The sequence below is a fragment of the Sphaerodactylus townsendi genome, linkage group LG01 (assembly GCF_021028975.2).
Source record: "Sphaerodactylus townsendi isolate TG3544 linkage group LG01, MPM_Stown_v2.3, whole genome shotgun sequence".
NCBI classification, from domain to species: Eukaryota; Metazoa; Chordata; class Lepidosauria; order Squamata; family Sphaerodactylidae; genus Sphaerodactylus; species Sphaerodactylus townsendi.
Genome location: NC_059425.1, coordinates 80,993,845 through 81,017,219, shown reverse-complemented (window position 1 = coordinate 81,017,219; position 23,375 = coordinate 80,993,845). Strand labels below are relative to the sequence as shown.

Here is a 23,375-nt window from a genome sequence, read left to right as displayed (position 1 = left end):
ATTTTTGATTCATTGAATTTTGGAGATACTGACTCTTTCTACTGACTGGAACGCAATATGACTATTGCAGGTTTCGTGCCTCATGGACAATGTTTATGACATGCTCTCATTATATGTGTGTTTATTACCTTTCTATCCAGTTAAATAACCACAATATATCTGTATGAATAATCTTTATGAACGGTTTATGAAGTATCTGTTGAAATTACACTCAAACTAACTGCTTATACCACATTGCCTTGTATCCCTATATATACAGTCCTTGTTTTTTAGGCTTGGCTGGCCTTATATCTTTCAGTATTGGTTTGACTGTATATATTTGCTATTCTGTTTAACTCTTTTAGGTGCCAGGTCAGAACAGTTCTGCTTATTCAGGCTTTTGATTAAGGGGTTAATCTTTAAATGCCATTTTAATAGTGTAGTTTTAGGCCGAAAACTATCAAATTCATATTAAGCTGCTCAACAAACCCTCGCAAAAAGCAACGAGTTACCATCTCTGCCATCTGATCTTTGTATTCATATATAATAGAACTAGGTTTTTAATTGAGACTTATATTGTAAGTTGTTTTAACTATATTGTTTTAAATTTATACTTTCATTTTAAAGTGAATTGTACACTGCCCAGAGCCCTTTGGGGGTGGGCGGTCTATCAAATTTAAATAATAAATAAAATTTACTATTTATGCTCTGGCTGACTTTTGCATGCTAGGTTAACTAACATTTATTTATTTATTTATTTATTTATTTATTTATTTTCACTTCATTTATATCCCACTTTTCTAACAAGTGGGGACTCAAAGAGACTTATACCCTTCTCCTCTCCTCCATTGTATTCCCACAACGACCTTGTAAGGTAGGTCAGGCTGAATTAATGTTTTACTATTTTATTATGTTTTATGTATTGTTGAAGGCTCTCATAACCGGATTCAACTGGTTCTGGCATGTGGTTCTGGTGGGCTGTGTGGCCGTGGTCTGGCGGATCTTGTTCCTAACGTTTCACCTGCATCTGTGGCTGGCATCTTCAGAGGTGTATCACAGAGGGAAGTAACAGACTCTGTAGCAACAACCTGAGAAGAGAAGTTTGTAAAATAAAATCTAGTTTTGTGTTTAAACTTTCAAAAGCCTCTCTCTAATTTTTACCTCAGTTTCTGGTGGCAGCATTTATATATTAATTTCCCTGACAGGATTTTTGACAGTAAAGGCCTGTGCGCGTGTGCGTGAGTGGGAGTGCCTAGGCCAAAGTCAGCTATCAAATCAACCACCCTTGGGTCAACACACATCCCTCCCTGCTGGGCCTCGGTTTCTCTTTAGGGAGTGGGTGCTGTACTGTTATAGTGAGCATTCCCCAAATTCCAATCTGCTCTTTCAGGATACTAGAGGTCAGGCTTATGTGGCGCTTCCCCTCCCCGCCCAGGGCTCTCGGGCTGTGGTTCCTTCCCTCCCTCCCTTTCCTGGGGGCTTGCCTCTCCAGAGGTGTCTTTTTCCAATTGGCCCGAGGGGCCAAGAAATAGTTTAGTCCACAGGGCGTCTGTTGTTGTAGGCAGCCCGTCCCTGGCTTCACAGCCTTCCCTTGCAAACCCTATGAGTGCCGGTAAATGGACCTGCTGCAGTTGCCTCACTGCCAGTTGGACCCACGCTCCAAAGGGCTGGCACGCCCTGCCCAGTTACCTCACTGAGCTAAAGTCAGTTCCCCGGGCTGAATTGTCTTTGGCCTGCCCACCCGGCCTGACCCGGCCACTCCCTCGATTTTCCCACTGCCACCAACAAGTTCCTTTCCTGCACCCCGCTGCAGCGGCAGCTCCTGTGCGTCATTGCTTCCAGCCTTAAATGCCCTTCCGGCTCTCAAATCCCTCCCTCTCCTGAGCTGAGGCCACTCCGAGCCGAGCTGATCAGGCTTAGCTGCGCTCCACGCGTGGCCAAGGCTACGGCCCTGTGCATTCTCCCCGTGCGCTGCCAAGCCTTAGTTCTGCTTCCCCGTCACCTCTTTGACCTGGCCCCGCTTCGCCTCGCTGCCTGCTTCTCCCGTGGTCGCATCGACATTTCGACCGGCCAGCGAGGTGCCCGCCTGCCTGCCCAAATGTGCAAGTCCAGGCGCGGGGGTGGCAGGAGCCCCGCAGGAGCCCCAGCCGCGTCTGGACATCATATTTCATGTTGGTGGATTCCACAAAGAACAATTATAACAGTTTAGGGTTCATACAAACCATTTAGGAGAGTGGACTTCATACAGGTCCCATCCCCAAAAAACAGTGAAGTAGGAATGGATTTTTTATGGGGTGGGTTTGGGGGCATGGCCATGCCCTCACCCAACCCTGGGGCTGTGGCCCTGCCTCCCCAAGGCCTGCTTCCAGCCTCAGTGCTTATAAAAGCAGCTCTCCAAGGCCAGGGACAGCAGACTCCCCTGCCCCGCCCCCGGGCTCCCAGCTGGCAGCCCCTTCTGCTCTCCTCTCTGTGAAGAGGCGTAGCTAGGGAAAATGGAGCCAAAATCTGAGTTTTGTGACCCCGCCCCTGGGCGGCTGCTGTGGTGCTGGAATCCACCCCACAGCATCACTTTCAATGGTGTTTAAACTAGGGAGCCCAGATTCTCCTTTTAAATCCACCCCCTTCTGCATGGATTTAATGGGAGAATCTGAGGTCCCTGGTTTAAACATTAAAAGTGATGCTGTTTTGGGGTGAATTATCCCCCACCTTAAAACAGCATCACTTTCAATGTTTAAACCAGGGACCTCAGATTCTCCCATTAAATCCACGCAGAAGGGGGTGGATTTAAAATGAGAATCTGGGGAAATTTGGGGAGTGCCTGCTGTCAGGGGTGCAATTGTTAAGCTAGCAGCACCAAACTTTCAGGGTATCTTTAGGAGACTCTCTTGATGATACCAACCAGGTTTGGTGAAGTTTGGTTCAGAGTTATGGACCCTCAAAGGTGTAGCCCCCATCTTCTATTAGCTCCCTTTGGAAACAAAGTGTTTGCCAAAAACTGTTTGCCCCATTTTATTTCCATGATTTTTGAAAATTGCTAAAGTAGCGATTTGTTTGCAAAATCCCTGGTTGCAGAAGTTCCCCAAATCCCTGGATGCAGATGCTTTATTTCCCTCCTTTCCACCTATTCACTGTAAGTTCTGTGCCGTCAGGGAGAATCCACCTGCCTGCCATTCTGTGCAGTCACCCAGCAAGTTGTGGGCAGATTTTCTGAGAATTCCACAGGGTACAAAGTCCCCGAAGCAAATTTTCTCCCTGTGGCAGCAAGTATGACCAATCTACGGCAACGCATTCATTATTGCCCTGCCTTTTTCTTTTCTTTTTTTATTTTGTGTAAGTGCAGACAATTGTCTTGTAGGATGATCAGCATGGCTACAGGGGTTCATTTCAGGACACTGAAAAAAAAGAGAAGCACGAAGGCACGAAAGCAACCCAGATTGTTTCCATGGACTCCAATCGCTGCCTGAACAGCAGGAATTTGAATGGGAAAAAGGAAAATGGTTTCCTTTCTAACAACTGCAACCCATTATACATTTGCTGTGTGGAATCCACCATTATCTTATTTTCCTACGTTAACTAGTGCTCAGCTGCAGTCAAAAAACCATGGCTTTGGGAGATCATGGCTTTAACTTGCACATACTTTTCTGTAGACCTCAAGATTTCCTCTTACTTAATCTTTAAAAATGTTTAAACTATGATCTATTATATACATAAACTACTTTCAAATTCTCAAAAGCAGCAACTTACTCAAATTTCCAAATACTTTACATGGATAATCTTGAAATGCCAACCAAAAATTACTATTTTGCTTTTCAAAAAGGAATTCTCGCTCTCAATTATGAAGACATTTCCTCATCATTCTACACAGTTCCTGCAATGCACACTCCCTTCAACCTTCTATATCACCAAGGCAGGGACACCGACTCTTATTTTTCCTGCCTTTTCACTTCAGGGTCTGAGGTGCTTTAGAAATAAGGTAGCATTTGCTTTAAAGCATTTTCCCTCACCCATTTTATCACACAGCAGAAGACGAAGGATGTCCAAAGACTTTTATTTTTCTCTTTCCATGCACTCCCCTCTTCAGGCACACTAAAATGAATATACTGCGGCAGAAGTAAACTTTAACAAGAACACAGATGTATTTAACAAGCAGAGATTATAAAGGTAAGAATATGAAACTCGGAGATGGATTTGGATGAGGCAAATAAGGCAAGAGAAATATATTTCCACTAATTACATATGAGAGCTTGGCACAAAGACTTAGTTTTTGATTTCTTTTGCACAGTACTTAAGATTACTTGGTTCAGTTTAGTTCAGATGTTTCAGAGATGTTGTTTCATACGGTGGTACAGTTCTTTATATTTCAGGTGTTTTCTGGATAATGGATTTCCCTCACACTCAGCGTCTAACTCACACTGACATTTAACATCGTGCCCTCACAAGCCTCACACAGTTAGATAACCCTCAAATAAACATAAAACATTCTATTGAGGTAACCAAAGCAAATCCTAATACTACAGATCCCCGGCATACTTCTCTCTCTAGAAGATATTCCCAATAGTTTATAAAGGCTCTTCAGTTAGCCTATGAATACAATTTTCTAACCAGTACACTTTATGTATCTGATTGCTTTCAGCACAAAGACTAATATCAAAGTTCCTGTCACACACTCTGACAGAACTATCCCCTCAGAGATGTTTAGTTTTCACTTTGTTAAGGCAAGCAGTTCTTAACAGAAGTTAGTAAAAATGACTTCAACCAAAAGTCTCACAGAATGTTTGTGAGAGGGAGATACCCTCCTCCACCCTCTGCATCACTCTGTTACTTGCCCAATCAGTGGCGCATCTGCCCAGGGACATGGAGTAACCCATGTCTCTGGGAGCACACATCTGGTCATGTGGGGGTGCAAAATTGGCCCCCCACGTGACCAGAGAGTCAGCCTCCTGCCAGGAAGCACGGAGCAAGCAGCTGGCAGTTAAGCCTCCTCTGGGCGTCCCCCTCCCCACTGCAGGGAGCCTAGCAGGGGAGGGCAGAATGCCCCACCCCACCATGCCCAACTGTAGAGCGTGCAGAGTTGGGTCACCCTGGAGATCAGGGACGTGGCCTCATACTTCTGCTTTTAACAGGCCCAGTCCTGCCTTGAACTATCTTTTCAAGTTATGGTGAACATTTCAACAGTAACTTGAAAAGATAGTCCAATGCAGGACTAGGCCTAAAAGCAGAGGGATGGGGCCACGTTCCTGATCTCCAAGGTTAGTGCCTTGGACTATATTTTCAAGTTATGGTGAGCATTTCAACGACATACCCATGAGCCTTTGCTAAACGTGCAAATTCGTAATGGTGAGCATTTCAACAACATACCCATGAGCCTTTGCTAAATATGCAAATTCATAATTTTGAGTTTTCCCACATCGCTGGGAAGCCTCTTTGGGGTGGCAGCCAGGCAGAGCTACATGATCACAGCCAGGCACCTGGCTGTCAGATGGGGCTGTCAGTGTGCTTGTTTTACATATGTAATATTGAACACTCTGCTCTCCCTTAGGTACTCTCTCTGAAACTTTCAAGATAAAAGTCTTCTCATTACTCATCAATAACCTGCCTTTCATAAATAGTTAAAAACAAAATCACAACCAGTAAAGCCCTTATCTTTACTATATATTTTGTTTCATTTATCACTTACCCCTTTTCTGAACCCAACCCTCTTTCACAATTGTAACATCGCTCATGATGGCTCCACACTGACCCTTCAGTTCAGGGAAAGAATATTTTGCAGTATCAGGGTTTCAGTTCTCTTCTGGCTTTTGGAGTCTAGAGACAATCAATCTGCAAGCATAAACAAACAAAAATTAACTCTTTTGATGTGTTCTATTGCCTAACATCCAATTCCCCAATCCTTAAAATACAAATTTAAAATTAAAAGTAGTCAACATAAGAATGCTTTAGCTTTGTTACAAGTTTCAACAACAAAGCTCAATCCTGAAATCACTTGCTAATGTTGTGAAAATCATTTTATAAATAAAGCAAACATATACTGCTGCACATAGATCTTTGCCAACTCAGGAAAAGTGATTAGTCCACAAGCACAATCAGGTTTCTGTTAGAGTTACAAAATTCAAAAGCTTTTTGTTGATTCAAACGGTATTCTTAATCAGACAACTTTTTTTAAATTTACACATGCAATTACAAAAACTATTCCCTTCTTTCTTAAACAATGGAGACAGAGAATGTCAATTCTAAGATTATACCTGCTATGACACATGTGGACTTAAAAAATAAAAGTATGCTTTTTTTAACTTCAGCGATGTTTTCTTAGAAGTAAGTCTCCCTGTGCTCAATAAAACTTATTCCCTGATACATATGCATAGAATTCCAACCTCACATAGTAACTGCCCTTTGGGATCAGAACTCATGTGCACAGAAGGTTACTTTGGTATGTGAGAACCACACCCAATATCTGGAGATGCAAGCAGAGTTTCTCTATACAACATACTGTAAGCATAAATCAACACTTGATTTAGCAGCATAAAATCTACAAATGGGAAAGGAAGACTGAATCCAGAAATTTATTTTCCTCTCATTCTCCCAAACAGGTAATCTGACAATGCTGACCATTTGTTGAGTAGAGTGGAAGAAGGAAATCCTGACTTCCAACATTAAGTGAGATAAACAACATTAAGTGAGATAATCTCTGAACCAGGGAACAGATTGATACAGTTCTATTGGTTTAAGCATGAAGTTCCTGGATCAATTTGTATAAATGCCTCATTCTTCACTTATTCACAGAAGTTTGTATATAAACTTCTGTTTACACAAGTTTCTGCTGAGGGGGAGGTATCTCTGTCAGTTCCCCCAACCCTCAAGAGAAGCTTTCTGATGTGTCCAGATGGAAGTAACAAAAAATATATTACACAAGTAGAGGTCTGCTCACAGTCCTTTGGATCCAAACCAAAGTTCCCTCGAATGACAAAGTTCCTTTGGTGACAAGCAATTCTACATGATCAGAAGTTATTTCTCATGCAACAACATGCAACGTTTCTTTATCATATATTTATAAGGAAATAGACTTTGAAAACGCTGGTATTATGACATTCCCAAAAGGACCTAATGTTTACCATTTTGTAATTATGCAGTGTTAAAAAAATGTATACGTATATTTCGTTTTTTTCCTGTACCTGGCTTTGAAAAAATTAAGAAAAACTGACAAAATATTTACAGATTCTCAGTTTTAAAAAATATAAACAAGAAGGTTAAGCTCAATAAATATTCTGCAAAACGTTATATAAACACAATATTCTAGATATTAAAAAAGAAATAGCAGCCATCGAGTCACCGGTGGCAGCCATTGCGGCAGAGGTAAGCAGCATGAGGCAAAAGGAATGGGGCAGCCAGCTCTGAGGGCGCAGTTGCAGGGAGCTGCAACAATTGGCCCGAGCTGCAAAGGCGGGAACAGCAGAGCGCTTATAAGTGCCACGCCTCGAGCCTTGGCCTTCTTGGCTAGCCGAGGCTCAAGAGCGACATGACAGCGTTCTAGGAGCGAGTCGCGGCCTAGCTTCGGCACCGGGAGGAATTGCCTCCGTGAGGCGCTTGACTGGAAGTCGTCGTTTCATCGTGCAGTTAAGGCTGTGGTCCTGCATGAGGGGAACCAGCCACAGTACGAGAGCGGGAACAGCCGTGAAGCCGAAACCCCCCGTCTCTCCAGAGAGGGGCATTAGAATTTGGCAAGTGGCTTTCCCATGGGAACAAGGGGATTTACCTGGATTTACAATGCCCCCCAAGCATTCAAGAAGCAAAGGTCCAGCCCTGGGAGATATAATAAACAAACAAACAAACAAACAGGGTGCGTGCCCAGACAGGCCCGTCCGTCCACGAGGCAGACCCTGTAGTGGGTAGGATTGGCGCTAGCGCCAGGGCTCAGTCAGCGGAGCATGAGGCAGCGCCAGGGCGACCTCCTGTTAGTGAAAGACACAGCCCCACCACATCAGCCCGGCCGAAGGATTCCAGCGTCCTGGCCCAGGAATGGAGTTCCGAGGTGCAGCCCAGCACCTCTGCGGGTGCGGAGGCCTCGGAGCCAGGACCCAGCAGCAGCTTGATGAAAAGTTTGGCTGACACCTTGCTGCATTTATCCCAAGCACTGGGAGGGTCCCTCCCGGTACAGTTGGACCTTGCCGACCTTACAGGAGCGGGCGGCAGCACCCCGTCTCCTCCAGCGGCTGTGGCTTCCTCGGTGGCTCAGAGTGGTATCGGCTGCACGGCTTGCACTTCCCAGCTATCTCCTCCTGCCAGTGCATCGACATCAGTCGATGTGTCCGTGGGCACTACAAAAAGAGAGGGACGCAGACGGAAGCGATCTTCACGGCACTCTCAGTCCTCTCGGAGGTCACCCAGTTCTTTGAGTGAGTCTTCCGATGACAATGCGATGCAGGCAATGGGAGAATCCTGGTTTCAGGGTGAAAAGGTGCCTTCTCTCCCCCTTTGGTTAGCAAAACGTAGAACTGAGCGGCCAGGAGCTTGCACCCTTTGAAGCCACCTCAGATGACGCCAGGAATCCTCCCAGGTCGCATCTACCTAGGAAACTCAGGGAAAGGGCCTTAGACGGTTATTATACTGATGTATTTAAATGTCTACGACAGGAAGGGGAGCAAGGCTTGGCAGGCAGCCGCGCAGGTAAGAAAAGAGGGATAGTCAGGCAGCAGACAGGTCCTTTGACAACTGGTTGAAGGGGTTCAGGGAGTACCTGGCCCTCATAGCCGCTGCGTACCCCCTTCGAGCCTGGCATTTGATTGCCCACATGACCCATGTCCTTCGGGCTCGAGTTCTAGCTGGTGACGCAGCAGCCATAGCCTATGACGAGGCGGTCAGAAAGAACGTTTCACACAAAAGCAGTTTCCGTTGGGACTTGATCCACGACCAGTCATGGATGGTGGTGGTGCACCCCTCCATAAAAGGAGCCGGTGACAACAGCTTAAGTGATAAAGCACCGAAGGGTGCCCTGGCCGGAAAGGTCAGTTAAAAGGGACATGTTGGGATTTTTAACAGAGGTTCCTGTCAGTGGCCACGGTGCAAATATGAGCACGTCTGTTCGAGTTGCTCTGGTTCACACGCCAAGGCTCACTGAAAGAGGGAAACCTCTCGGCAGCCCTTTCGTCAGGGCCGGAACCCTGGCCCTGGCCCCATCCGAAGAGACAACAATAGCCAGGGAGGAACAGCCACGTCTCAGAAAAATTGAGGTGCTGGATCCACTTCAGTCCATGGCCCCTTCACCGGTTTGTTTACACGTCCTTTGCCAATGGCTGGAAGAGTACCCAAATAAGCTGGGAGCCGAGTTCTTGAGGGAAGGTTTCCTTAGGGGTTTCAGGATTCCATACACGGGTCCCAGGAGGGCCTCCTTTGCCCCTAACTTAAGATCTGCAGGAGAATTCCCAGAGATAGTGGCTGAGAAGATCAAGAAGGAGGTGGAGGCTGGCAGGATTGAAGCCCATTTGTCAGCCCTCCTTTGGCGACATTAAGGGTCTCACCAATAGGAATCATGCCCAAGAAGGCCCCAGGGGAGTACCGCATGATCCAGCACCTTTCTTACCCCAAAGGAGGATCAGTAAATGACTTTATTGACCCAGCCAGATGCTCAGTTTGGTACGCCACCCTGGATGAGGTGGTAGAGCTGATGAGGGTGGCTGGCCCTGGGGCCGAACTGGCGAAATGCAATATACATTCGGCTTTCAGACTCCTGCCCATTTTTCCTGGGGATTTTGACTTGCTGGGGATTTGTTTCCAGAATCACTGGTATGTTGACAAGGCAATGCCGATGGGCTGTTTGATTGCATGCTCAGCATTTGAGGCATTCAGCACCTTTCTGGAGTGGGCCTTTTCCCGCAGGGTACCGTCAGGCTTAGTGACCCACTACCTGGATGATTTCTTGTTTATTGGTGGACAGGGAACAGGGGAACGCCAAAGGGCATTGCACACCTTCCAGAGTTGGGAGTTCCATTAGCCCCCAAGAAGACGGAAGGACCGGCTGTCCGCCTCAGCTATTTGGGTGTGCAACTGGACACCGTCCAGGGTACGTCATCACTCCCTCAGGACAAATTGGCGGCCTTGGAAGGCAACATAGCAAAGGCATTGCATAGCAAGAAATGTAGGCTCCATTTTCTCCAATCACTCCTGGGCCATTTAAACTTCGCCTGCCGGGTGGTTTCCCCAGGCCGGGCATTTTGCACCCATCTGGCCAGGTCCCTTTCAGGCGTTTCCACCCCACATCACTGGATCAGAGTCACCAGGGGAATGAAAGCCGACCTGAGGGTGTGGAAGCACTTTTTGGTTGCCTTTAACGGCACTTCGCTCTGGCAAGCACCCATGGAACCGGGTTCCGATTTTCAAGTAAACTCAGATGCCGCAGGCGGGGTTGGCTTCGGAGTTTACTTCCAAGGGAAGTGGGTCTGGGGCTCATGGCCTCCGGCCTGGCACAGGATCGGCATCACCAGGGATGTAACATTTTTAGAGCTCTTTCCCATCCTAGTAGCAGCCCACTTATGGCATAGGCAATTTCAAAACATGAGGGTGTTGTTCTGGTGTGACAACCAGGCCATGGTTAGAGTAGTCAATCGCCAGTCCAGCAGATCAGAGTGTGTAATGCGTCTAGTGCAAAACTTTGTGCTCACTTGCTTGTTGCACAACATTTCCTTTAGGGCAGCTTTTATTCCAGGCCTGACTAAAAAAATTGCTGACACTCTTTCTCGCCAGCAGGTGGATCGCTACAGGCGTTTGGCCCTGGAGGCGGAGCGACACCCGGAGATTGTGCCAGTCGGCCTTTGGGACCTTGGCAGCGAACAGTAATAGAAGATGTCTTCCGTTCTTTAGCTCCAGCGACTCGCCGGACATATGAAGGGGCCGTGAGGGCTTTCCAATCATTCGCAGCTAACGCCGGTCGCCCCCCCTCAGCCAAGAGGTTGGGGAAGGTTACTCCTGGAATATCTGGTACACTTGCATGATTCAGGGTTGCACGCCCGCACCATTCAGGTGCAGTTGGATGGGATTGCCTTCTTTTGCCGGTTGTCCAGCTTTCCGGATGTCACGTCGTCCTTTCTAGTTCACAAGCTATTGGCAGGCTGGCACCGCCCGGCCAAAAGGGGATGTTGTGTGCCATCACTGGGGTAATACACAGAGTTTGTTCAGCGGACTACGAAATTCTGTTGTTCACAGCCACATTTCACTTGGCCCATCATAGGGCGTTCAGGCCCAGTGAGTTAGTCGCCCCCTCCCGAGCTGTGAGGCCGGCTAAGGTGCTCCAGTTCCGCCACTTAGTGGTGGCAGAGGATACCGTGCATGTTTGGCTCTCCCATTCCAAAACGGATCAGGTGGGACGGGGTACATGGGTGACTATGCCAGCCTTACCAGGCGATATCATATGTCCCCGTGCCTCCATAGCAGTCTGGTTGCCGTTCAGGCCCAGGCGGGAGGGCATGCTTTTCATTCATCAGGACTGTTCCCCATTGACCAGGTATCGGATGTCGGCCGTGTTAAGGGGTTGCCTGAACGAATTGGGGTTTCCCTGCAAGGAGTTTAGGCTCCATTCATTCCACATAGGGGCAGCCACTGCAGCGGCCCAGGAGGGCAGGGTTCCAGACCAGATTCAGGCCATAGGCAGGTGGCGTTTGGGAGCCTTCAAGGCCTATGTGCGTCCTCACTTATTGCTTTAACCCCCCTTTGCAGTCTCGTCAGCATCACCGCAGACTGCCTGCCGGCAGATGTGGATCATGGGGCACAGCATCGTGGAGAGAGCTCGGGCATGTGCAGTTTATTCTGGCTGGGGCCCGAACCTCGGGCTGGACCCGGTGATGGAGTTCCGGTGGCTGGGACAAAGCGGCATGAAATGGGCCGAGTTACAAGGGGCGGTGTGCTTGGCCGTCATCCGCATGGGCCGCCCAGATGTGCTGGTCTGGTAGCTGGGCGAGAACGACCTGCCGGCCATGAAAGGCCTTGAACTGTCCCTGAAGATGGCCAGTGACCTTCAACAACTCCATCGCCATTTGCCCAACACCAAACTGGTCTGGTCCAGGCTGCTGCAGCAGATCCTGTGGAGGGATGCTGAGCACCCAGGTAAGGTGGACCGTGCCAGGCGAAAGGTGGACAAGGCAGCTGCACGGCTCGTCCTTTCGCTGGGTGGTGCCGTGGTAGACCACCCCGACATCACTTATGACCAGCGTGCACTCTTCCGCTTGGACGGCATCCATCTTTCAGGGTGGGGGATGGACATATGGCTTCATGCCATCCAGCACACCCTTCTCCAGTTGATTCAGGCTTGAGAAGCTGGGGCGGGAGCTGCGGGCAGCTCATTGGCGGGTTGGCAACGGAATCGCGACATCTGTGGGGAGAAGCCGAGCTGGGTGGCCGGTCTTCTCCATGGTTGGTGCCCTTAAGGAAAGGCCTGGGGGTGGGGTAGGCTTAGCTGGTCCCCGCCACCCCAGCAGGAAGGGTTGACACCAAGGGTATCCACCCTGGTGGCTCCTGGCTTCCTGCCAATGCCCCAGTAGGGATTGGGGACAGCATGGTTGGGTCAGCAACGGTGCTGACCTGCTGATGTTGCGTTCCGTTTGTCTCCCAGATTCTTGAGTGTTATGTTTGTTAATTAATAAATTGGGCTGCGGCCCAATCTATTTCCAAATCCTTGTATTGTTTATTTGCCCGGGAAGGGTCTACACCATCTGCACGCAAAAGATTTCTTCCATCTACAAATTCATAACTGGATCACTTTCATTCCTTTATGTTGATGTAGCACTCTGAAAACCAAGGTAAGGAACTTTTTAATTTCCTTTTTAATTTATGACATCTGCTTTTTCTGTTTACTGTTATAATATTTAAACAAACTGATATAAAAACATATTCAAATGTTTTAAATACTAAAATTTTGTTTTTGTTCGCTCTGGCCCAAACCACTAGCCAGAGGACTAAAGGCTACTAGGTCACTCTTCTGCACATGCCAACACAAATCTCACAAATGAATGCCAGTAAAAGGAAGATTATTGAGAGGCAGGTTTGTTCTTCTCTTTAAAAGTAAAACTTTAACATTTAGTTATAATGTTCAGAGCCTTTGAGATTAAGCAGAATAATAATTTGATTGAATTGCTGGAAATTTTAATATTTTTAGATGTGTATGTTGTTAGCCATCCTGAGATGAAAGGGAAAGGGCTATCTATTAAGTCTAATAAATTAAATTAAATCAAATTAAAAAATAAATACCATAACCATAATTTGAAGAAGCAAGCTGCATTACCATACACTACGTTTATAACAGCTGCACAGGAAACACAAACAAAAGTGACAACAGATTCAGTCTTATTTCATTGTGGGGCAGGAGAAAAATATATTTGATAAAAAACCACTATTTAAAATCAAAATGGTTTTTCTCTCTTTAGACCAACTGGTCAGCCAGAAAGATAACATCACTAAGGAATGTAAAACTGGGATGCAGGGTAAAGACGTGACAGAGAGTATATCTTATAGGCCTTTAAAGCATAGCTAGCTAGATAAGATGGGCCACATGAATAAACACAGAAATGAAGAGATCAAAGATTAGAATAGAGATTAATCTTATCAGATAATTGAAAATGTGTTTTTCTATATTTTAATGAACACTGAAATGATAGTGAACTATATGAAAAGTATACATATAACATGTATTCTACTAGAATCACATATTATAATTGTCAATCATTTTTAACACTTTTCTCTTAAAGCCTGGTTTTCGGTATTCTTTTTCTCTACCAGTCTTCCTAAAACATAACTGAGCAGGGCTAGATAGGGGTTCTAGTCCCACAATAACCTTTAAGTAAAAAAAGAAAAGAAGGCACAGCAGCTTGAAACACAAGTAGCTACACTTCAGCACATAAAGAACAAGACTTTCCTGGACAGAATGGAGCAGACGGTACTGAGTGGAGAACACACTGGGGACATCTCTGAGGAGGATGGCAGTTCTCAAACAGAGGAGGGAGCAATTGGAAAAATGTAACCCATAGAAGCAGAAGGACCAGGGAGCATTCTGTGAATTTGAAACTACAGAATTGTTTTGAGGTTCTCTCCCTTCTCAATGAGGATAAGGAACAGGCACAGGAGGAACAGACTCAGCTCTCAGACAATGCACAAATGACAGAAGGTCAAACCTATGAAATGTCACCTGCAAATCCCCAAAGGAGACGTGTGGTGGTGGTAAGGAACTCCCTGCTAAGGGGGACAGAAACAGCAATTTGCAGGCCTGACAACATGTATCAGGAGGTGTGCTGTCTCCTTGGGGAAACAATTCATAATATCACAGAGAAGCTGAGAAGACTTGTCAAGCCCACTGATAGTTATCCCTTCCTTTTAATCCACATTGGAACAAATGACACTGCTAGATGTAGTTTTCAGGACATCAGAAAGGATTTTGAGGCTCTCAGTGGGAAGCTAAAGAAACCTAGGATGCGTAGGTTGTCATTTCATCTCTACTCCAAGTTGAAGGACATGGGCCCAGGCAGGGAAGAAGAATAGTGGAGGTGAATAACTGGCTTCGCAGGTAGTGCCGCCAGGAACGTTTTCGCTTCTTGGACATGGTCTGTGGTATCATGAAGAGGGACTACTGGCAAGGGATGGGTTATACCTCACGGCTGTATGGAAGAGCATTTTTGCTAGAAGATGGCCAAACCTTATCAGGAGGGCTTTAAACTAAGTGAAGTGGAGGAGGGAGACAATATTCAAGTAAGAAGGAGTTCGCCTAGTAGTACTAGAGAGAATAGGCAGAGAGAACTGAGCGAATAGTACAAAAACCCAGTAGTGAGGAGGATAAAACCTTAAATAAGCACTCATGGGGCATGAACCAATGCCTTATATATCTCTACACTAATGCACAAAGCATGGGTAATAAACAGGATGAACTGGAACGTAATAAATATGATACAAAAGGCATCACTGAAACCTGGTGGGATGAATCTCATGACTGGAATGTAATAATTGAGGAGGACAACCTATTCCAGAGGAATAGATCAACTAGGAAAGGCAGCAGAGTAGCACCATATGTAAGGGATGATTACACCTGTGAGCAGGTCCATTACCTAAATCCTGGGAACCAGGTTGAGAGCATCTGGGTAAAAATTAAGGGGAAGAAAAACAACAATGATCTCATTGTAGCAGTCTATTACAGACCCTCAAGTCAGACTGAAAAGTTGGAGGATGCCTTCCTGGAGATGACCAAACTTTCACAACAAAGAGAAATAGTAGTAATGGGAAGATTTCAGTTACCCAGATATTTGCTGGGAGTCAAACTCTGCCAAGACTACCAGGTCCAACCATTTCCTCACTTGCCTTGCAGACAATTTCATGGTCCAGAAGGTGGATGAGGCAAGAAGGGGACTGGCTATTTTATATCTGCTCCTAACCAACAATGATAACCTGATTAATGGAGTGGAAGTGGTAGAGTCCTTAGGTGGGAGTGACCGTGTTCTCCTGGAGTTCATGATACAATGAAAAAAGGATGCCAAGTCTAGTCGGACACGCATTCTAGACTTCAAGAAAGCTGATTTCAGTAACCTTAAGAAACTACTGGGTGTGATCCCATGGTTAAGAATACTAAAAAAGAAGGGAATACAAGATGGATGGGAGTTTCTAAAAAGTGAGATATTGAAGGCACAATTTCAAACAGTTCCAATGAGGAGAAAAAATGGGAGGTATCTAAAGAAACCAAGATGGATGTCTAAATAACTCTCAAGTGAGCTAAAATATAAAAAGGACATGTACAAGAGATGGAAAAGGGGGGAAATTACTAAGGAATTCAAACAAATAGTCAAGACATGTATGGAGAAAGTCAGAAAAGCTAAAGCTCACAATGAGTTCAGACTTGTGAGATATGTTAATGGTGAAATTCTAACAGGGAACAGAGAAAAGGCAGGACTACGCAACACCTTCTTTGCCTCGGTTATTTCCCAAAAGAAAAACAGAGCTCAATTGGGGGCGAATGGATCAGTAGATACAGTAGGGAAAATTCCTCACAGAATAAATAAAGAGCTAGTACAGGAATACCTGAATATTTTAAACAAATTCAAATCTCCAGGGCCTCATGAACTACATCCCAGAGTATTAAAAGAACTGGCAGAAGTAATCTCAGAACTGCCTGCTATAATCTCCTGGAGAACAGGAGAAGTCCCAGAGGACTGGAGAAGAGCTAATATTGTCCTCATATTGTCACCCTGACATCAATACCAGGAAAGGTTCTAGAGCAGATCATTAAGGAGACAGTTTGTAAGCACTTGGAAGGGAATACGGTAATCACTGAAAATCAACATGGGTTTCTCAAAAACAAGCCAGACTAAAAACATGCCAGATTAATCTTATATCTTTTTTTGATAGAGTGACAAACTTGGTAGATGAAGGGAATACTGTAGCATGCCTTGATTTTAGTAAGGTCTTTGACAAGGTACTCGTTATATTCTTGTGAGTAAGCTGGAAAGATGTGGACTACACAATGCAACTGTTAGATGGATTTGTAATTGGTTGACTAGACGAACATAAAGTGCTTATCAATGGGTCATTTTCATCCTGGAGAGGAGTGAGTAGTGTAATGTCGCAAGGTTCTGTCCTAGGCCCAGTGCTGTTCAATATTTTTATCAATGACTTGGATAATGAAATAGAGGGCATGTTAATCAAATTTGCAGATGATATCAAGTTAGGAGGGGTAGCTACTACCCTGGAGGACAGGGGCAGGATTCAAAATGATCTGAACAGATTAGAGAGCTGGGCCAAAACTACCGGTAGCAACAAAATGAATTTCAACAGAGATAAATGTAAGATTCTACACCTAGGCAGAAAAAATGAAATGAACAAATATAGGATGGGTGACACCTGGCTTGACAACATGAAAGGGATCTGGGAGTCTTAGTAGACCACAAACTGAACATGAGTCAGCAGTGTGATATGGCAGCCAAGAAAGCCAATGCAATTTCGGGATGTATCAATAAGAATATAGTGTCTACATCGAGAGAAGTAATTTTACCACTCTATTCTGCATTGGTCAGACCTCACCTAGAGTGCTGTGTTCAGTTCTGGGAACCGCAATTTAAGGATATTGACAAGCTGGAACATGTCCAGAGGAAGGAAACCAAAATGGTAAAAGGTCTGCAATCCTTGCCCTGCAAAGAGAGACTTAGGGAACTGGGGATGATTAGTCCAAAGAAGCGAAGGTTAAGGAGGGATGTCATGTCAAAAAGGCAGCAAGCTTGTTTTCTGCTGCCTCAGAGACTAGGACATGGAGTAATGGATTCAAGGTGCAGGAAAAGAGATTCCACCTAAACGTTAGGAAGAGTGGTGGAGTCTCTTTGGAGGTTTTTAAATAGAGGCTGGATGAACATATGTTGGGAGTGCTTTGATTGTGTGTTCCTGCATGGCAGGAGGTTGGATTTGTTCGCCCTTGTGGTCTCTTCCAACTCTAGATTCTATGATTAAACTGATATATTTGAAGGGGGGATATATCTTTTTTTTAAAAAAAAAACTGGTTAGTGGTAGAGCCAACATGGTAAAATGATTAAAATGTCAGACTAAAATTTGGAAGCCCAGGGTTCAAATCTCCATTCTGCCATGGGAAACTTGCTGGTGACCTTAGGCCAGTGATTCTGTCTCAGACTCACCTACCTCACAGGATTGTTATTGCCAGAATACAATGGAGGAGAGAAGAATGATGTAAAGTGCTTTGGATTCCCATTGGGGAGGAAAGCAGGGTACATTTAAATAACTTACATTATATATAAGATTAAGTGTGCACTGTTGGAGCAACTCTATTAAAAGCATGATTTGATGGGAATTGATCCCTGTGTGCCAGATAAATAAATCACATGACTTATATTAGTCCTCTTTTTTATGCCACAAATAGGACATATTCAGGTAGCTGAGTAACCAGTAGAGACTTATGAGTAAGGCTACTGTACTACAATCAAGTTTTACTTACAAGTTGCTAAATCGAAAGAAACAAAATCATTACTTGATGAAGATCTATTCCAAAATAGTCCATCATGATACAACTGATTTCACTTCTTCATGGTCTCTGCACATCACATTGATGGGTTCTGCACCTGCCTAGAAGCCAGTCTGAGAAAATTCTAGAGCTACTCTGTATGACCAAACTGGAGGAGCTGTACCCCTCCTGATCAGTTCCCTTTTATTCATCACATCTCCCAGAACATTCTGGTTGTTGCTGATAATAATGTTTTGTTATCTTGAGTACCTTTGTCAAATTTCAGCCCCTTCAGGAGCTTGTCTCTTACCTTCCCTCTCTTCAAGTTCATGGCAAAGGGTGAGAAGGGGCAAATTAGAAGACTGTTAGCCAGAGCAGATACACTTGCTGTTTCTCAACAATCTTTGCTGAGTCGATGTGCTTCTTCCCTAGGCATAAGCCAAGGAGTTCTTAGCCTGTTGGTCTTGCAGCCTGCAGCTCAGCTGCTTAGAAATCCAGTATCCCAGATGTTATGCTAATAGTAGGCAAGCAATGCTGCTTCAACATATGCTGTATTGAAGCAGCATGAGACAGAGGGCCATGGCATCTATGATAGTGGTCTTTCTCTTTGGTCCCACAGATGAAGTTGAGGATTGAAAACCTCCCCTTCGATGGTGAAGGCCTCTTCAGTTCCAAAACTGATGAATCTCAGAAGAAGTAGAAGTAGAAGAAGAAGAGGAGGAGGAGGAGGAGGAGTTTGGATTTATATCCCCCCTTTCTCTCCTTCAGGAGACTCAAAGGGGCTTAAAATCTCCTTGTCCTTCCCCCCTCACAACAAACACCCTGTGAGGTAGGTGGGGCTGAGAGAGCTCCGAGAAGCTGTGACTAGCTCAAGGTCACCCAACTGGCATGTGTGGGAGTGTACAGGCTAATCTGAATTCCCTAGATAAGCCTCCACAGCTCAGGCGGCAGAGCTGGGAATCAAACCCGGTTCCTCCAGATTAGATACACGAGCTCTTAACCTCCTACGCCACTTCTGCTGAAGAGACTCATCTAGAACTTGGGCACTAGGCTACAATCCATCACACATGGGCATACCAATTTCAGTGGCACTAGGAAATAACTTGAGTTCTTCTCTGACTGGAGCTCTAACCAGTAGTCCTGACAGCTATCTGGATGGTTCTCATGTTCACCACTATGTCTCAGTCTGCCTACCACACAAAACATTCCTCAGGCCCTAAAAAGGATTTTTTTTAAATTCACAGTGACTTCTCTCCCCCACCACACCCACACCTACACCTCTTCCAGTAACTCTGTATGGGAATTCATCATCTCCAATCAATAGATTCTTATAATAAAACTCAGCTGCGCCAAACAATTCAACACCTTACCACCAATCACTGTTTTCTAAACCATACCCATATACTTCTCCCTCTATCACAAGACACAATTGCTCCTGTACAACAAAAATGGTTAATCATGGCACTCCTTATTCACTTATCCTTAGTACTTGTATATCACCCTAAATCTCTAGCCTCTCTAGGCCTGCAAGTCAAAAGAAAGAAAATGTATTGTCGAAGGCTTTCACGGCGGGAATCACTTGGGTGCTGTGTGGTTTCCGGGCTGTATGGCCGTGTTCTAGCAGCATTCTCTCCTGACGTTTCGCCTGCATCTGTGGCTGGCATCTTCAGAGGATCCTCTGAAGGATGCCAGCCACAGATGCAGGCGAAACGTCAGGAGAGAATGCTGCTAGAACACGGCCATACAGCCCGGAAACCACACAGCACCCAAGAAAGAAAATGCATCTTGAATCCTCCTGACAAATCACAGTCCTTAACACAAACAGTCCTAGGGTTTGGCTCTTGATAGACAGACTGGACACCATCAGTTCCCTTGTCTTCAGTTGCCACCCCATACAATCTATTATTTCTGTGTCCACTGATGGAACCAACAATGGAGCCTCCCTTGGTCCCCCAAGAATCCACCTTGGAGGAATTTTCCAGCCAGATTTTTTTTGTTTTTCGCAGGAGCAGACTACACTCTCCTGCAACAGCCTCTTTCCAAGGATAGGTTCTCAGGCTAGCTACATTTAGGCTAGCTGAAATCTAATATGGGAGGGGGAAACTCACACCATGAAAGGTTCCATGGAAGGAGCCCCATGATTAGTTGTAAAGATCAGAATGTTAGAGCCCTCTTTCTTCATAAGTGCACCTCATAAGAACATCCCTTGACTCTTTCGCCCTTATCCCTCCTTGCTGCGAGAAGCTTGCATTAAGCTCCAGAAATCATTTGCCTCAAGAACCAACTATGTCATATTAGGACTCCAGTAAGTAGATAACTAGTCAGCTTTGTGGGGTTTTTTGAGCAACCTGCTACCATTGAACTGTATGCCTTGTTTTCAAATACTTTTTCTAACTTTCTTCAATAAAGCCCAACTGAACTTCATGGAGTGTGTTGTTCAAAGAGTTTCTATATTGTTACCAAATAGACCCATGGTGGGTGGGGGACACCTGTTTAAGACAGCAGCATCTCTATCTCTACCTATCCTGCCAACCTCAGAGTAGCCTTGGAATGCTGTCCAAGATGGATGCCGTCCACTGCATTGGCTCAGTGTCACCCATAAGGACAGAAACCTGCATGGACTAGTCTTCTGCCAATATTAATTTCCAAAACAGCTTGCCTCACCTTTTCCTAAAGTTATAAGGAAAAGACAATACCTTAGGCCTCGAAGAACAGTTCCCATTTCAGCTACAGCCTACCTGCCTCCATGAAACAAAGAGTATTCTAAAATTATTTCATCAAGAGTTCCTGTCAGTTATTCTTCTAAACACTAATCTCATATTCTAGTTTCTAACCCCTCCAGAGACCTCCTCCATTTACACTAGTTATCTCCAGCAGTCCACAGCTTGGAACATTAAGCCTAAATGCCCACCATTAAGTTTAAGTACCCACCGCTCAACTTAAGTACCCACCGCTCAACTTAAGCAAGAGCTGCCTTTGTCCCAGGAATATTAGGGTCACTTAGCATAACATGAGAGTCCATCCTCCCCTATACCTGCTTACCTAGTCCATAGTGTTCAGTATTTCCCTGGATAACTCTCTGTCTCATTAATACTTCCCAATGCATTGTCTTCTTTCCCATTCTTCCATTGGAACTCAGAATGGGCCGCTGAACTCTGTTAATCAGACCAGTCCTCTTCTAGATCAGATGATTATCACCATTATTCCCCCAAAACATGTTTCTTGAAGGTTCTACAAATGCCTCAGGGATACAACATCCACCTCCCTACAGCCAGCAAACTCCTATCACAACATCAGGCAACAATTCTGTACCCCGACATGCTGAATCTAATGGCATGGAGAATCTGTCCGTGAATCTTTGCCACGGGCCTTGAAGGATGTCTCTTCAATGCCAGAAAGTCCTCCATGAGAAAATCATATGGCCACAAGTGGAAGTCTTTCTCCACATTTATTACAAATTGGGGTATGGACCCTCTCACTTGTCTACTTCCTACAATATTAGAGTTTCTTTGAAGCTATGCTCCTTAAGCTTAGAACATCCTTCCATCAAGATCTATCCTGCTGACATTACCAGTCAGTCACAAGCCTTTATTGGCATAAAATAAACATACAAAATCAGCATACAAAATTTGCCCATTATTGCTCACAATTATAGACACTGGTACTAAAATACTAAATACTAAAATATATACATGGTCCTTCTGTAACTATAGGACATTCCTTCAGCTAAGTTAACTCACTTAAACGTCATCGGATACTGACAGAAGCTAGCAAAATTACTGCTGGCTATATGTGGTCATAATACATAGACATTGGTTGGTATTCATCTAGACTTACGTCTATTATTGTTAGCAGAAATTTTGCTACATTCTCACACACACTGTGGGATCCATGTTGTTCAAAAGCATAGGTATCTTAAGAGCATCAGTTAGATTGTTATACAGAAATGGGATAAGTGCAGATTGTGACATTCTGATTTTTGCAAACCTTACACAATGAAAGAGGGTATGATCGAGTGTCTCCACCTGACCCATATTGCATGGACATAGCCTCCTCTGTTTATCAATTTGTTGATATCTGCCATAGAGCAGCATAGAAGGCATTAGATTGAATCTGGCCAGTGTTAAAGCTCTTCTTAATTTAGGGTTGGTGATCCACTGTAAATAATTGGCCATGTGTCCTTGTTCAATTGGAATAAGCAGGGTCAGGGGGGAACACGTTTTCCTCGCAGCTGTTATCATATCCCGATACTCTTGTTCTAATAGCTTAGTTTTTCAAGCAGCTATATGCTTCTGATAGGGAAAGAGGGACTAACGACTCTAATGAAAAGCCAACAGTGTTGATTTTTCCCTCAACTAGTTTCAGCCACCTAGAATTTGCATAGTCGGAAAGCATGAGGTGTAACAAACTGGAGTGATCCTGCAGATAGTGGATACGTAGCCAGTATCTGACAGTTCTCAGCCAGGCCATCGTGGCATATGATATTTGCCCGAAGTTCTAAACATAGGGCTGCATATGAAGCACAATTTGGTAAGCCCATAATTTTGTGGAAGAAACGGGACTGGGCTGTGTTTATATTTTTGTTTATAGCTCCGATCCAAATAGGTGCTCCATAGAGGAGCTGAGAGCCGCATTTAGCATTGAACACCTTCAATGCGGATGGTATATACTGGTGGCCCACAGTGAAAAGGAAACGCTGAATTGCTAGGGCACTGTTGTTAGCTGCAGCGAGTGCTAATTTCCTATGTACTGCCCAATTAAGGTTGCTAGTAAGAGTTATGCCCAAATATTTGAACTGGTTAACTTGTTCTATGGGTCTGTTATTGATGGTCCATGTATGACTAGGGGGTCTTCTAGCGAAGACCATTATTTTGGTTGTTTCATAGTTAATTACCAGTTCGTTCCTCTTACAATATTCAGCACAGCAATTTAAGAGACGAGTGAGACCAACTTTAGTGTGGGAAAGAAGAACGGTGTCGTCAGCATACAGTAACAGCTGGCACGTGTTTCGTGCTTGGATTTGGGGAACATGCCCATTGGCCTTCTGGAGGGTTGGCACTAGATCACTAAGGAATATATTGAACAAAGTGGGGGCCAATGTACAGCCTTGTTTGACCCCTCTGGTTGTGATGATATTTTCTGTGAGTGGTCCTTTTGTTGCGGCTCTTATTCTGCAGCTAGTGCAAGTGTGTAGCTGTTTTATAAGAAACAGTAGTCTGGGGTCCATGTGTAACGCCGTCAATTTTCTCCACAGTAGGGCTCTAGATATGGAGTCAAATGCCCCTTTTAAATCCAGGAAGGCTGCAAACAGTTTACGGTTATTATGAGTTATACTTTTGTTAGCTAAGTGTGCTAAAACTGTTACATGATCCAGTGTTGATTTATTTTAGTGAATCCAATTTGCTCCGGTCCTATTACTTCTGCTTGCTTGACC

The 23,375-nt window shown here is 44.9% G+C and overlaps 1 protein-coding gene across 1 annotated transcript in view; it reads right to left on the bottom strand.

Moving 5' to 3' along the window:
* The window catches only part of AKT3 (AKT serine/threonine kinase 3), a 234,215-nt gene that overhangs the window by 190,132 nt on the left and 20,708 nt on the right, over window positions 1-23,375 (bottom strand). Inside the window, exon 3 of the mRNA XM_048485177.1 lies at window positions 5,657-5,799. Within this exon, the coding sequence (XP_048341134.1) occupies window positions 5,657-5,702 (46 nt within the window). The 5' untranslated portion in view covers window positions 5,703-5,799. The remainder of the gene's footprint in view (window positions 1-5,656; window positions 5,800-23,375) is intronic.